The 14620-nt window shown below is 38.1% G+C and overlaps 2 protein-coding genes across 3 annotated transcripts in view; both read right to left on the minus strand.

Annotated features, from left to right (window-relative positions):
• The window catches only part of tdrd7a (tudor domain containing 7 a), a 27644-nt gene extending 16723 nt beyond the window's left edge, over positions 1-10921 (minus strand). Inside the window, exons 1-9 of the mRNA XM_016491751.1 lie at positions 10848-10921; positions 8401-8608; positions 6862-7006; positions 6137-6296; positions 6005-6069; positions 2274-2452; positions 921-1342; positions 405-668; positions 111-297 (exon numbers count right to left, since the gene is read on the minus strand). Of these exons, the coding sequence (XP_016347237.1) occupies positions 111-297; positions 405-668; positions 921-1342; positions 2274-2452; positions 6005-6069; positions 6137-6296; positions 6862-7006; positions 8401-8607 (1629 nt within the window). The 5' untranslated portion in view covers position 8608; positions 10848-10921. The remainder of the gene's footprint in view (positions 1-110; positions 298-404; positions 669-920; positions 1343-2273; positions 2453-6004; positions 6070-6136; positions 6297-6861; positions 7007-8400; positions 8609-10847) is intronic.
• A 757-nt stretch (positions 10922-11678) lies between these two features.
• The window catches only part of stra6l (STRA6-like), an 8698-nt gene continuing 5756 nt past the window's right edge, over positions 11679-14620 (minus strand). For both annotated transcript variants that reach the window (XM_016491753.1, XM_016491752.1), the window contains 7 exons: positions 14361-14442; positions 14204-14252; positions 13850-13967; positions 13562-13681; positions 12768-12931; positions 12322-12468; positions 11679-12235 (listed from right to left, as the gene is read on the minus strand). In XM_016491753.1, the coding sequence (XP_016347239.1) occupies positions 12021-12235; positions 12322-12468; positions 12768-12931; positions 13562-13681; positions 13850-13967; positions 14204-14252; positions 14361-14442 (895 nt within the window). In that variant the 3' untranslated portion in view covers positions 11679-12020. The remainder of the gene's footprint in view (positions 12236-12321; positions 12469-12767; positions 12932-13561; positions 13682-13849; positions 13968-14203; positions 14253-14360; positions 14443-14620) is intronic.

Raw genomic sequence — 14620 nt, forward strand, 5'->3', positions numbered from 1 at the left:
TGCTGACCACCTCAAAGAACCCGTGATCCACACAGTACACCTACGAAAACTAAAAAGTTTGAATTACATCTAATGCAAACTGACTTTGTCTTATACACAGACTCTGATACCTTCACAGTGTCCTCTGTGACCAGGTGGACCTGAGCTCTCAGTACTGCATCGTCCTCTATAGCAACTGCCACCAGTTGTCCAATTTTTGGGGAGAGAAGACAAAGTCCAGCTCCAACTGTATTATAGAATTGTAGCATGGCCTCCTCCAACACCTCCAGAGCTTTAGAGTAGCCTTCCCCTACAAACCTGAAAAATAAGACATCATCATGAATCCACAACCTTAAATAATCCAAATGATACAGAACTTGAGAGGAATCTTGTATCTAGTAAAATATTGGTTTTGTGAGCTCTACCTGAGAACAATATTGTCTGTGCTGCAGACCTCCATCACCAAAACAGAAAGGAACTCTGTTGTTGGGATGATCAGAGGAGGTACACGTGGGTTGCCGGTGTAGGGCAAAACCAGCGGTGGTGGACGAGGACGAGGCTGTGTCTGCACCTGGCATGGCAGTGCGTACAGTATGGCTCTCTTTCGATTGTCTGGCATGGGGTACTCAACCATACATGTATCTGCCAACAGAGTCAGATCCTCCAGCACATTCTGTGGAAACACACACCTGAGAGACAAGACAGGAAAAAAAAAAAAACTTTCACTGGGAAAAATAAGCAGTGATACTATCTCATACATTATAGTACAAATTGACAGCTAGAAATGATCGAAACAATGTGTCACAACAGTGTATGAATGTCTCTTGTGCATTCAAAAATCACAAGTACACTACTTTCAATTGTTAATTTTTTTTAAAGAAAAATTAGTAATTCAATAAGGATGCATTAAACTGATCAAAAGTGACAGAGGTCAAAAGTACCCAAAGGCCTCCTGGAAAAGTTGTGGAAGTGCATGGGCCCACAGGCCCTGGCTGTATTTATTGAGCAGCTGCCTCAGCTTCTGCTTGATCTCTGGAGTCAGAGGCTGGTGAGAAGGTGGAGTGGAAGGAGGGGTGATGGGTGAGTGAGGGTGAGCTTTGGGTGTTTCAGGGAGATTGAAATCCAGCTTGGTGGAATTGGGTGATGTTGGGCTCAAAGGTGGTTGGGATTTCTGGGCAGAAGGAGGAATGTTAATGGCAAGAGTTCTGAGGATGCGGGTAGTTTGCTGGGCAGGTGTTGGCTGTTTTGCGTTAGGAGACTGCTTGCATGGAGCTACAGCAGGCACAGTGCTTGGTTTTGGGACAGGTTCCAAGACAGGATACACCAGACGGTCAACTATGTTATTGCTGCCTGGCTTTTCAACCTAAGGAGAGAATTGAAAAAGAAAACAAAGCATCACGTACCATATAACAGTCAACAACTTTATTAAACAAAGGAATAGTTCACCCAAAAGTGTAAATTGTAATAATTTATTCATCCTGTATGGTTCTTTTCCATAAAATGATGGTTTATAGTGACCACAGCCCACCATAACGACATTACATATGAGTCAGCATGAGTGTATGAAAAACATTATTTTGTTATTTGAATATTTTTTATATACTATTGAGTACCGTATATAAAATCATCTTTTATTATTGTTATTTTCAGTTTTCATTTTGATTTAATTTTTAATCGTTTTGTGTGATTTTGTCATTTGTGACCCTGGACCACAAAACCAGTCACAAGTCGCACGGGTATATTTGTAGCAATAGCCAACAATACATTGTATGGGCCAAAATTATAGATTTTTCTTTTATGCCAAAAATCATTACGATATTAAGTAAAGATCATGTTTCATGAAGATGTTTTGTAAATTTCCTACCATAAATATATTAAAACGTAATTTGTTATTAGTAATATGCATTGCTAAGAACTTCATTTGGACAGCTTTAAAGGCGATTTTCTCAATATTTAGATTTTTTTTGCACCCTCAGATTCTAGATTTTCACATTGTTGCATCTCGGCCAAATATTATCCTATCCTAACAAACCATACATCAATGGAAAGCTTATTTATTCAGCTTTAGATGATGTATAAATCTCAATTTCCAAAAATTGACACTTATGACTGGTTTTGTGGTCCATGATCCCATTATTCGTTTTTTAAATATGCAGTATGTATTTAGTTTTAATTTATTTTAACTTCAGTTTTTTTATGTTAGTAACACCGATCAAGATCTTATTTAAATTTGAGCAGATAGATTGATTAATTTTAGTAGTCAGAATGTGTTTTGTGTATTTTAGTTTTCTCACAGTGCAGATGTGCGTCCATGTCTCCAATTCTTTGTGCATATGGAGCTCTTCCTGGAACATAATCCTATAGAGCTGAGGGATTTTTGACAGCCAGACTCCACTGCAGTATTTCTGCAAAAGCTGTTTAACTCGACCCTGAACCACCTCAACATCAGCACTGTTTACAGGCTTTTGCTGAGCTGAAGAAACAACACACAACAAACATCACACTCAAGTTGACTGAATAACAAAAACAGAGATGACACAAAATGAGTACATCCTGAAAGAAAACAGAGTGCTGCAGTGATGATTTTTTTTAAGACCAACCTAAAAGTTAGCATCACCCAGGTTCCCTCGACAGAAAGCCAATACGGTAGTACCTTTGGCTTCTGGATTATTGCAAAAAATAAGATGTGACCAATAAATACACTGCTCAAAAAAAAATTAAAGGAACACTTTGAAAACACATCAGATCTCAATGGGGAAAATATCATGCTGGATATCTATACTGATATGGACTGGGCAATGTGTTAGGAACGAAAGGATGCCACATCGTTTGATGGAAATGAAAATTATCAACCTACTGAGGGCTGAATTCAAAGACACCACCAAAAATCAAAGTGAAAAAATTATGCAGCAGGCTAGTCCATTTTGCTGAAATTTCATTGCAGCAACTCAAAATGGTACTCAGTCATTTATATGGCCCCCACGTGCTTGTATGCATGCCTGACAATGTCCTAATGAGATGACGGATGGTGTCCTGGGGAATTTCCTCCCAGATCTGGACCAGGGCATCACTGAGCACCTGGACAGTCTGAGGTGCAACCTGGTGGCGTTGGATGGACCGAAACAATGTACCAGAGGTGTTCTATTGGATTTAGGTCAGGCAAGCGTTGGGGCCATTCAATGGTATCAATTCCTTCATCCTCAAGGAACTGCCTGCATACTCTCGCCACATTGTCGTGCACCAGGAGGAACCCAGGACCCACTGCACCAGCGTAGGGTCTGACAATGGGTCCAAGGATTTCATCCCGATACCTAATGGCAGTCAGGGTGCCATTGTCTAGCCTGTAGAGGTCTGTGCGTCCCTCCATGGATATGCCTCCCCAGACCATCACTGACCCACATTCCCTACCCACCACCAAACCGATCATGCTGAACGATGTTACAGGCAGCATAACGTTCTCCACGGCTTCTCCAGACCCTTTCACGTCTGTCTCATGTGCTCAGGGTGAACCTGCTCTCATCTGTGAAAAGCACAGGGCACCAGTGGCGGACCTGCCAATTCTGGTGTTCAATGGCAAATGCCAGTCGAGCTCCACGGTGCCGGGCAGTGAGCACAGGGCCCACTAGAGGATGTCGGGCCCTCAGGCCACCCTCATGAAGTTTGTTTCTGATTGTTTGGTCAGAGGCATTCACACCAGTGGCCTGCTGGAGGTCATTCTGTAGGGCTCTGGCTGTGCTCATCCTGTTCCTCCTTGTACAAAGGAGCAGATACCAGTCCTGCTGATGGGTTAGCTACCACTAAATATTGTAGAAACTTAATTTGCTGTAAAGTTGCTTTGCAATGATTTGTATCGTGAAAAGCGCTATACAAATAAACTTGAATTGAATTAAGGACCTTCTACGGCCCTGTCCAGCTCTCCTAGAGTAACTGCCAGTCTCCTGGAATCTCCTCCATGTTCTTGAGACCATGCACAGCAAACCTTCTGGCAATGGCACGTATTGATGTGCCATCCTGGAGGATTTGGACTGCCTGTGCAACCTCTGTAGGGTCCAGGTATCGCCTCATGCTACCAGTAGTGACACTGACCCTAGCCAAATGCAAAACTAGTGAAAAACAGTCAGAAAAGATGAGCAGGGAAAAAAAATGTCAGAGGCCTCCACCTGTAAAACCATTCCTGTTTTGGGGGTCGTCTCATTGTTGCCCATCTTGTGCACCTGTTGTAAATTTCATTAACACCAAAGCAGCTGAAACTGATTAACAACCCCCTCTGCTACTTAACTGACCAGGGCCCGTATTCACAAAACATTTTATCTTACCAGTAAGAGTTCTCCTAAATAGCAGTAAAAGTTTTTAGCTATGAGTTTTCTCTTAAAACCGATTCACAAAGCTGCTGAGACAAGCTTTTACTAAGGAATAGAGAGAAGTCTTAAGCTAAGAGTAAGGGCGGGGTTGACCTCGTTGCTATGGATGATGTCAGCATGCTTACTAACTATGCACACAGTGATTGGCTGATAGTCTCTGTCAGAGCTTTATTCATAGAAATATTGTAGAGCGCGATATTATGTTGCCATATTCAAATAAAGGCTTAAAAATAAAAATGTTAATTGCCAAAAATAAAGATTTTAAAATGCAGGCTAAGTGTCACTAATTAAACAAATATATGTTCAGCTAATTACATGTAGCCTATGCTTCTCGTAAACAATTAGCAGATATGCATATAATCAGCCTTTTAATTAACAGAGTAGAATAATCATGGCTGATAGTAAGACATGCAAATGTAAAAGAAAATCAAACTGGGCGCAAGAACAGCTGTTACTTCTTGCCCAACTGGTTCATGAAAACGAGGATATAATCAAAGGAAAATTTGGAGATGGGATAACCTCCAAAACCAAAGGCAAAACCTTTTTAAAAGCTCATTATCGTCAAATGTTTCTAAAATGTTTATGTTCCGAGGCAGATTGCTGGCAACAGCCATTTTAGGATAGTTGTGACTTGGTCTTAGTGACTTAGGACTCCTCTTCACCACTACTAACGTTTCACAGATTTAGGAGTTAGTTTTAGCGCTAAAACGCTTTGTGAAATACTCTTGGAGCAAAAATTTAGGAGTCCTAAATTTAGGACTGACACACCCATTATTTTTAAGATTTTCTCATTAATCGGTGAGTTATGAGCTACTTTTAGCCTTAAGATGTTTTGTGAACACAGGCCCAGATCAATATCCCAGGAGTTTAATTGAATTGATGCTATACTCTGATTAAAAAGTGTTCCTTTAATTTGTTTGAGTAGTGTTTACACAAGTTTCCTACGCCCCATGAGGCCTTGCATCAAAAGTGGGAGTATCTTCCCGTTCGAAGTAAACAAGCGGGATTGTCGGAGTTTTTCCGCGTCTGAAGACTGGATCATTTCATATAGTTACCAGCTAACATAAACATTAAAGACTTGTAAACAATTTAGCTCAAAACTTACTTTCAGACTGCAGCGAGTGTTTAAAACGGCCGCTTTTATCATGTTTGTTCTGTGATCTTGCTAGTTCCAGTGATTTATTTCTGATAACTTTGTTCCAGAGAGGCGTGTAAAGGTGGGTTTTAGTGAAGCGTAGCGGAGCTTCTGGCCTGACGGTGGAAACGCAGCGTAATTTTAATAATAATAAAGGCTATTAGCCCCGCCCGGCCTACTGAAAGCACTGGCTCGCACTGGCCTGACAGTGCAAAAGACCAGAAAAACACTTAGCCTCTTCGCTAATTAGCACACAAAATACCATTGGTATACTACTTCCGCTGCCTCACCGGAAGTTGTACCCACGTTCTTTTGCATGACTTTCCAGCTTTTAGAACTCATTACTTTTTCATCAATTGCAAGGCAGAAAAAGAAGCCTAGGTTTAAGCATTAGGTTTAGTAATAAGTTTATTTTTCAGGATTCTGTTTAAATAATATATTGTATCTGATCCAATTTTGCAATTGTCATGAGGACAAGCTGAAGGACAAGAAAAACAAAGATTTTTAAAAGGGCAAAACAGAGATTTACCTGGTGTCCCACTGGTCTCTATCCCCGTATTGACTTTGCTGGTTGCAAATTTTTTCCCCTCTAACCTAAAATCACACACAGTGTAAGTGTTGGGATGAATGTATTGAGAATGTTTTGTCCCACGTCACTCACCCTGGTGACTTCCTGTTCAGTTGCCGAGTAGGAACCCGGGAGGAGGGGAGGTCAGTACTGTAAATCTGCCGCTGGTTAGGGTAAAAACTAGACTTGGATGCAGAGCTTCGAGCGGGATGAGTCATGTGGCCCGGTTGCCGCAGAGACAAGCGAGGTTTGACTGCAAAGACCAAAATAGTTAAACCATATCAATAAACAAGCACATAACTCAAAGGGCTGCATAACAGAGTGCAGGATGCTAAACAGTTCGTAGCAATAGCGTGTAATTGTGACTGACTGGCACAGATATACTCAGCACACATATACACACAAGCTTGGTGGGCAAACGTACAGCAATAAAACCTTTCATAAGGACCCTATTGGGATGTGGACAAACAAACTAGGATGTCAAAGAGTTAATCCACTATGGAGGCATGTAGATTAATGTGGTCATTAAAGGTGATGCGTGTTAAAAAATACTTCAAAAAGACAACTAAAGAAAACCATTTTAATTTTTTGTCACTACCAAGAATATCTAAAAACAGGTTTGCGCCTCACACAATTTAAGCTCAAGTTAACTTTCAAATGTACACTGTTAATTTACTAATTGCAGAATAATATAAGTTACATTTACATTTAGGCCTATTCATTTAGCAGATGCTTTTCTCCTAAACTAACCATGAAAATGATGTGATATCAGTCAAACAGTATCTCTTTCACTCTGGATTTTTGTTTGTGCATGTTACCGTTATGTGAAAACAGAGATGAAGACTTTGCTCTCATTTGAAAGTTCAGTAATTTAGAGCAGCCGGACTTCTTTACATTCTTCTGCCGGGCGACCAGCTGTGCGATGTGTGCCGTCTCCTCACACACACCAGCAAAACACATGACCTACAAACATACAAATAAAGTTAAAGTCCATCATAAAAAATACAGTAAAAACAGTAATAATGTGAAATATAACTTAAAAATAACTGTTTTCTATTAGGGCTGTGCAAATAATCGAATGCGATGATCATTCTCGTTAGTAAAGCCGGTTCTGTGATTAGTAGTAAATCTCCATCACCTGCTTTCAGACGGGACAGCATTTACTACACAGAGCCATAGATCACTGACAAGTGACATCGCATTATCGGCGATGTATCGCCTGCGATTATGAACGCAATATTGCATAGCTTGTCAGTGAACAACGGCTCTGTGTAGTAAATGCTGCCCCGTCTGAAAGCAGGTGATGGAGATTTACTACTAATGATCATCGCATTCGATTATTTGCACAGCCCTAATTTCTATTTTTTTTCATCAGCCATTACATCAGTAGGCGCGTTTCCATTACCCTTCAAATTGCGCAAATTGAAATTGCGAATTGAAAATACGCCTAATGGAAATACGTCAATTTAGCAAAAACGCCCATATATCGCAAAACAGGTTTTACGCTCGCATGAGGTGGTTTTTCAGGCAATGCAAAAAAGGAATAATTAGCAAAACTGCAATGGAAACGGCTTTTTCACATTTACAGGTCACATGGCGTATGTAAAAAGTCATATGATCATTCTTAAATATCGCCAAAGTTTTGCACAAATCTGTAATGGAAACACGCCTACTGTCGCATGATCCTTCAGAAATCATTCTAATGTACTGATTTAGTGTTCAATTACTATAAATTATTACTGGCACTCTCTTATTATTAATGGTTCTTATTATCAAATTGATCAATTATCAATCAGTTTTTGCTGCTTAATATTTTTGTGGAAACCACGATACACTTTTTTTTCAGGATTCTTTAATGAATAGAAAGTTAAAAAAAACCAAAAACAACAACATTAATCAACAAGTATTATTTAATTTTTTTTTTTTTTTTTTTAAAGTAACCCTAAAGATTTGAATAGTAGTGTTACTACAAAAATATTAAGCGGCAAAAATAATTTTCAATATTAACAATAATAAGAAATGATTCTTCAGCAGCAAATCAGCATATTAGAATGATTCCTGAAGGATCATGTGACACGGAAGACTGGAGTAATGACTGATGAAAATTCAGCTTTACCATCTCAGGAATAAATTCCATTTTAAATATATTAAAGCAGAACACAGTTATTTTAACCTGCAATAGGCCTATTTCACAATATTACAGTTTTTGCTGTATTTTTAATCCAATAAATCCAAACTTCTGACCAGTAGTGTGCATGTATACATATTATGCTATAAATACATATAATACTATATTATATTATCTATCAAAACACATAAAGGTATGTGTGTATCACCAGATTAACTGAAAGCATCACCTCTCCAGCACTGGAGCGTTCGAGCCGCACCACACCAGGAATGCTGCGCAGAAAACTCTCTAGACTGCCGTGTCCAAACTGCCGGTAAGGGATCACCTCTCCTGTCAGAGCCCGGTAATCTCCCTGCAGACGGGCCATAGCCACACCGTGCTTACTGCTCTGAAGAACAGCTCGCAGCATCTTCTTCACCAACTCCACGTCACTCATCCTGCACTCAAACACAAAGTCAATCTAATAAAGACACATGACCGCGTCCAACACAGAACAGACAGCATTTTTGTAACTTACTGAGCTGTCAAACTATACAGCATTTTGGGCATCACAGACACATTCAGACTCAGAGTAAAAGCCACCCAAAAATGCTTTGAAGGTTTATAGTTAATTATGAATGGTAAGTAATGGTAATTACTTAAAGGGGTCATATGATGCTTTTTTAAAGATCATTATTTTGTGTATTTGGTGTAACAGAATATGTTGACATGCTTTAATGTTAAAAAACACATTATTTTTCAAATACTGTACATTATTGTAGGTCCTCTATGCCCCGCCTCTCTCAAACGCTTCGTTTTCTACAAAGTCCCTCCTTCCGACAAGTGCAGTCTGCTCTGATTGGCCAGCTGACCCAGAGCATTGTGATTGGCCGAACACCGCAAGCACTCGTCAGTGATGAAGCTGGTATGTGTTTGTGATGTGACGCCCCCTCTCTCTCTCTCTCTCTCGCGCTCTCTCTTGCTCTCTCTCTCTTTCTCTCTCTCTCTCTCTCGCTCTCTCTCACGCTCTCTCTCGCGCTCTCTCTCTCTCGCTCGCACAAACACACACGATGCGCAAAACTCCGCATTTGAACAGTCAATAGCAAATACTTAAACTAATAACAAAACAGTAGCTGATTCAGAAGCGCCAGATTGTCATAGCAAAGTCAGAATTACCTCCTCTCCTAGGTTCACGAAACGGTCGTCCATAAAATGCATTGCTGTTGTGTTGTAAGTAATCTTAAAGATTCCTAAAAGCATCTACTTCCGGAAGGCCAAATAAAGTGCTTTTGCTTTGGCCTAGAAACACACAGCGTCTCCCTGACATGCTGCTTCAACACTAACTGCGGTTACTGAAACCACGCCTTCTTTCTTTGCGTGCACATTTGGGCGCATTATGCTAATATTTCCACATTGTGACGTAGATATGTGGGTGGCATGTTAGAACGAGCCGTTTTAGGCGTGGCTGACTCTTAACTTTTATAAAGAATATCTCTTTGGTTTTGAGACTTTAGTCTTTGCAACTTCAGGGATCTTATCTATGCACAATCAGCTTGTAACACTCCAAAGAGAAAGGAAAACTTGAAATCGCATCATATGACCCCTTTAATGTTTAGAGCTTAGCTATATAAAAACAAAGTGCCCACAATGTACACAACAAAGTCAAAAGAGTTAATCCCAATACCATCACATCACATTTCATAACTGAAATATCACATTATGGTCAGGTCAAATATAGTAACCATAGTAAAACTTCCTGATATTAAAAATATCAATTTTTGACCTTATTAACCTTAAATAATGATTGCACATATTAAATCAATTTGTTGTTATTGTATATTTTCACACAATAACAATGGTGTGTTTTCACTTTTTCTCCTTTTTTTAATGTATGAAAATATTATAAATACACATATGTGACCCTGCAAACCGGTCATGAGAAGCACGGGTGTATTTTTAGCAATAGCCAACAATACAGGGTCATATGAGTAAAAATGATCTTTTTTTCTTTTATGCCATAAATCATTAGAAATTAAGTAAAGATCATGTTCCATGAAGATATTTTGTAAATTTCCTACCGTAAATATATCAAAACATATTTTTTGATAATTAATATGCATTGCTAATAAGAACTTCATTTGGGCAACTTTAAAGGCGATTTTCTCAACAAAAAAATTTTTTTTGCACCCTCAGATTTATTTAGTTATTTATTCAACTTTCAGATTATGTCCCTTCAAAACTGACCCTTATGACTGATTGTGTTGTCCAGGGTCACATATTACATTAAAACAAGTTATCACGTATACTATTTGAAAGATTTCTCATCTTAGACAAACTTGTTTCTCAGTTTACGCTTGCTAACCGTGTTATCCTTCACTTTTCTCAATCCTACATCGTCTCAAAAATGCAGCCCACAGTATTTCACATTGTAAAGCTGGACTAATGTTGCTATCGGTCAAAATAACCATACACGTATGAGCGTTTAATAACTCAAATATCAGAAAGAAGACAGGCGGGAAGACTGGAAGGCTAAATTTCATCAGACAGTAACGTTAATTAACTAGCTAAACAAACGACATAACTGATTTAACTTAATTATTCTAGTTCTTTTTGCTTGTAAAGACATTTCTCATTCCTAAATCATACAAATATCTCCAATACATTATTAATCGAAGTCTTGATGATAACAAAACTCACCTGATTGTCTTTTTTGTCACACTAATTTAGCCGTAATAGCGCGCACGCACGCACGCACGTGGATTTCCTATCACTCCAACTACGTCATACGTCATCGGAAAAAGGACTGAGGTCAAATGTCAGACAGAAATAAAAGAAAATAAAAATGAACTAAGATGAAAACATGTACGTGATTTAGCTTACTATTCTATGGTATATACTTAGTAAATAAATAAATGAATTCCAAAGTCCTTGAATAGGTTTAAATAAAGGGCCATTCCGCCATACTTTAGGATAGAGTCGAAAATTGTTCCTCAGCATTTCATATTGCGAACACCTATTAAAATGGATTTGAAAATGTTCCTCTGTTAAGGTGCTGAAGGCAAAAAGTGATAAATAAAACTCATGCTATGAGAATTCAGGGTGATAACTACATTTAAAAACTATTCACTAAGGAATCAGGAGACGTGCTGCAGTCACCTCTTACGCATCAATAACAAAAACGACCAAAAAACGAACAAGTAGGCTACCATGTTCAAATTAGGCCTACTAATACAATGTTATTATGATAAACATTCAATATTATGCTATTTTGTTTATTACAGTATTTTGGGAAGGGATGTAAGAATCTTTTTTTTTTTTTGGAGAGCATTTTCTTTTTTTACATTAATATACAAAGACGTTGCATATCAGAACAACATATTTATCTATTTATTTCAAAAAAGTTAATTCTAATCATAGCAACACGATATTCATGGACTTAGAAAACTTTGGTTAAAAAAAAAACACTATGGTAAGTACCACTTTTTTTTTTTTTTTTTGACATAAGCCATACAGTTAATTCACCCAAACTAAGCTTTTACATTCTTTATTACAAAATACAATTTAACCAACAAACACTTAATCATTCAAATTTGTTTCAGAAGCACACAAAAAGCATTAGACCTCGAATGTATAATTTTCTCAGTCCAGTTCTCTGATAAAATCCAGTCTTCGAGACCCCATGTAATGGCTTTGATGAGTGCAGTTATGTATTATAGGAAGGTAGATTCTCATTCTTGCCCTTTGTATCAAAAAGGAAAGACAACATTTTTCAAAGTCTATATCCCCTTAAAGTTAATTTCATCAGTAGTGCAATAGTCACAGACACAAAACTCAAATTTTGGAGTCTGTGTGCACACTGAGGAACCGGTTTCAGATGTCTGACTGTGTTGGTTCTGTATCTGGAGTTTTGTTGTTGACCAGTTCAGCTGCTTGTTGAGCCTGTGAGGTGATGGCTCGGGCTAAGAGGAGTGGGTCTTGGTTGTCGTTCTGGTTTGTTTTTTTTCTCAGCAGGATGAGTGCAGGGTTCCTAAGCAGTGTGTACAGCAGGAGCCAGCGCACACGTACTCTGCCCCCTACTGAACACCCTGTCAAACAGCAGACAGGCACAGTCATTTCATGGGATATCTGTTTAAAGGAATTTGTGCTGTCATGTATCTGGAGTCATTCTTACTTGTGTTATTGCTAAAAGTTGCATAGGAGGACACTGCAGGTCCTCGTTTCTCCAGTGTTCTGCGAAGCAGTAGATGGCAGAAAGACACCATAACTGGGTTGCTATGATAATGATCAGCAAATATCATCCCAATCCATGTACTATATCCTGCCCAAAAGAAAGACAATTATAACCGTTGTACAAAAATATTAGAATTAATTTTAAATTTGACAGTCTTGTAAAGGCAAATATATTTAATCATCCAAATATATTCAATAAATAAAATATAATTAATTAACCAAAATACTCAAATATAATAATAAATAAATAAATAAAATTCAAATTCTATTCTGTTCTGATCTAATTCTAATCATGTTCCTCTGATCTACTTTGTGAATAAAATGATATTTAGAAAATTTAAGTTTTTTTTTTTTTTCACTGAACAGCACTGCATATGTCGTTATTACCTGGATCCATGGACTCGTAGCCCCGCTGCATGATGGTCCGGTCAATGCGTGACACCAGCCATGTACCCACAATGCAGCTGCTTAAAAGGCGCAAAATGCTGTTGCTCAACCCCATAACCACATTATAGAAGAAGAAAAAGTAGTTAAAGCAGTGGAATGCTTTTCTGTGGAAGGAGAAGAAAAACTTGGGTTATTAAAAAAATAAATAAATAACAATAGTTTTTATATACACTAAAGGGTAAAATTTATTTTATGTTATTTTTTGGAAAGAAAGCAATACTTGTATTCAGCAAGGGCACATTAAAATGTTCAAAAGTAACAGTAAAGACATTTATAACATTACAAAAATTTCTATTTCAAATAAATGCTGTTACTTCTAGGCAACAATATCCTGGGGGGAAAAACACACAAAAATACAGTTTCCACAAAAATATTAAGTAGCACAGCTGTTTTCATCTGGAACAATGCTGAAAATTCAGCTTTGCCATTAGGGGGGAAAAAAGTATGTCTTAAAATGTTATTTTCAATTTAAATGAAATTTCACATTATTACTGTTTTTACTGTATTATATATTGAATATTTGCAACCCATGGTGACATTACAAGAGACCTCTTTCAAAACATTAAGAAATCTGACCTACCCAAAATTTACAACAGTAGCATATTATGTTTTATCACTCACAACAACTTATCAACCACATAGCAACACCTCATCATGGCTGTTTAAGGGCAATGCATATTTACAGCTTCATCTGTTTGATTTTCATTTAAAAAGGTGATTTGTAGTTGTCCTACCTGTTGTTGAGTGCAAGGGGCTTTTCTTTGTCATCAGGTGAGAGTTTGTCTTGCAGGAAAAACACTTGGACCAGAATAATCTGCACTACCACCAAGGCTATCACTAAGAGTACTGTCAGCCTGCAATCACATAAAACACAGTTTAATGCTATTCAAATGCTGCTTATCCTAATAAATTAACATTATGTTAGCTATAAAATATGTAGTCATGCAAGTTCAAAAATATGGCCTGATGATTATGCTTATGAAAAATGACACTGGTTATGAGATATCTTTAATGGAACTCACAGAATGATGCCTACACTAGAAAGCCAGCTGAGAAAGTGTCCCTTCTGGATTGGTAGAATGACTCCATACACAAACAGCAAGGCAAAAAGAAACTGCACAAAGTGAACTATCAGAAACCCTGCAGAAACAAAAAAATCAGTTTAATCAATACAACAAACATCTGATGTCACTTTATCATCAAATTTTTTCATATATTTGAGTCACTCTGGCTACGAAACTACAAAAGTAAGCAAAGCTTGCCAAGGACAGATGACCGTGAAGATACTGACCTCTCTGAATAGAAGGTAAACTCAGCTCGTCTCGCATATGAGGTTATGAGACAATCAATCAAACTTTTTAGAGAAATTTACATACCCCACATAGTGAAGGCAATCTGCCAGCCTGAATATCTTGTTATAGCAGCCTGAGAAAGAAAAGCATTTGGCATTTTGATCAACAACTTTTCTTAAATGCTTTTATAATGGCTGTCCTCTGTCGTAGAGGAAACCCCTTACAAAAAATCTTTACTTACCACGCTAACGGCGGGGCTTGGTTTATGGAACTTCTCTGGAAGAAAAGTTTTCTGTCCCCTCCACAACCTCTTTAAATGTTTCCTGCAGTCATAAATTCAGTTCATTGTTTGGTAAAGTTTTTAATGATTTGATGATACTACCTGTCACGAATCCTGTCCATGAACTTTCATCTGCTTGCCACCAGAGGTCGCCCTCCCATTATAGTGACTCTCACACCACACAGACTGTTACACATCACCCTGGACTACATTTCCCATGA

This window comes from Sinocyclocheilus anshuiensis, unplaced genomic scaffold (genome assembly GCF_001515605.1).
Source record: "Sinocyclocheilus anshuiensis isolate Anshui unplaced genomic scaffold, SAMN03320099.WGS_v1.1 scaffold50, whole genome shotgun sequence".
In the NCBI taxonomy this organism is placed as follows: Eukaryota; Metazoa; Chordata; class Actinopteri; order Cypriniformes; family Cyprinidae; genus Sinocyclocheilus; species Sinocyclocheilus anshuiensis.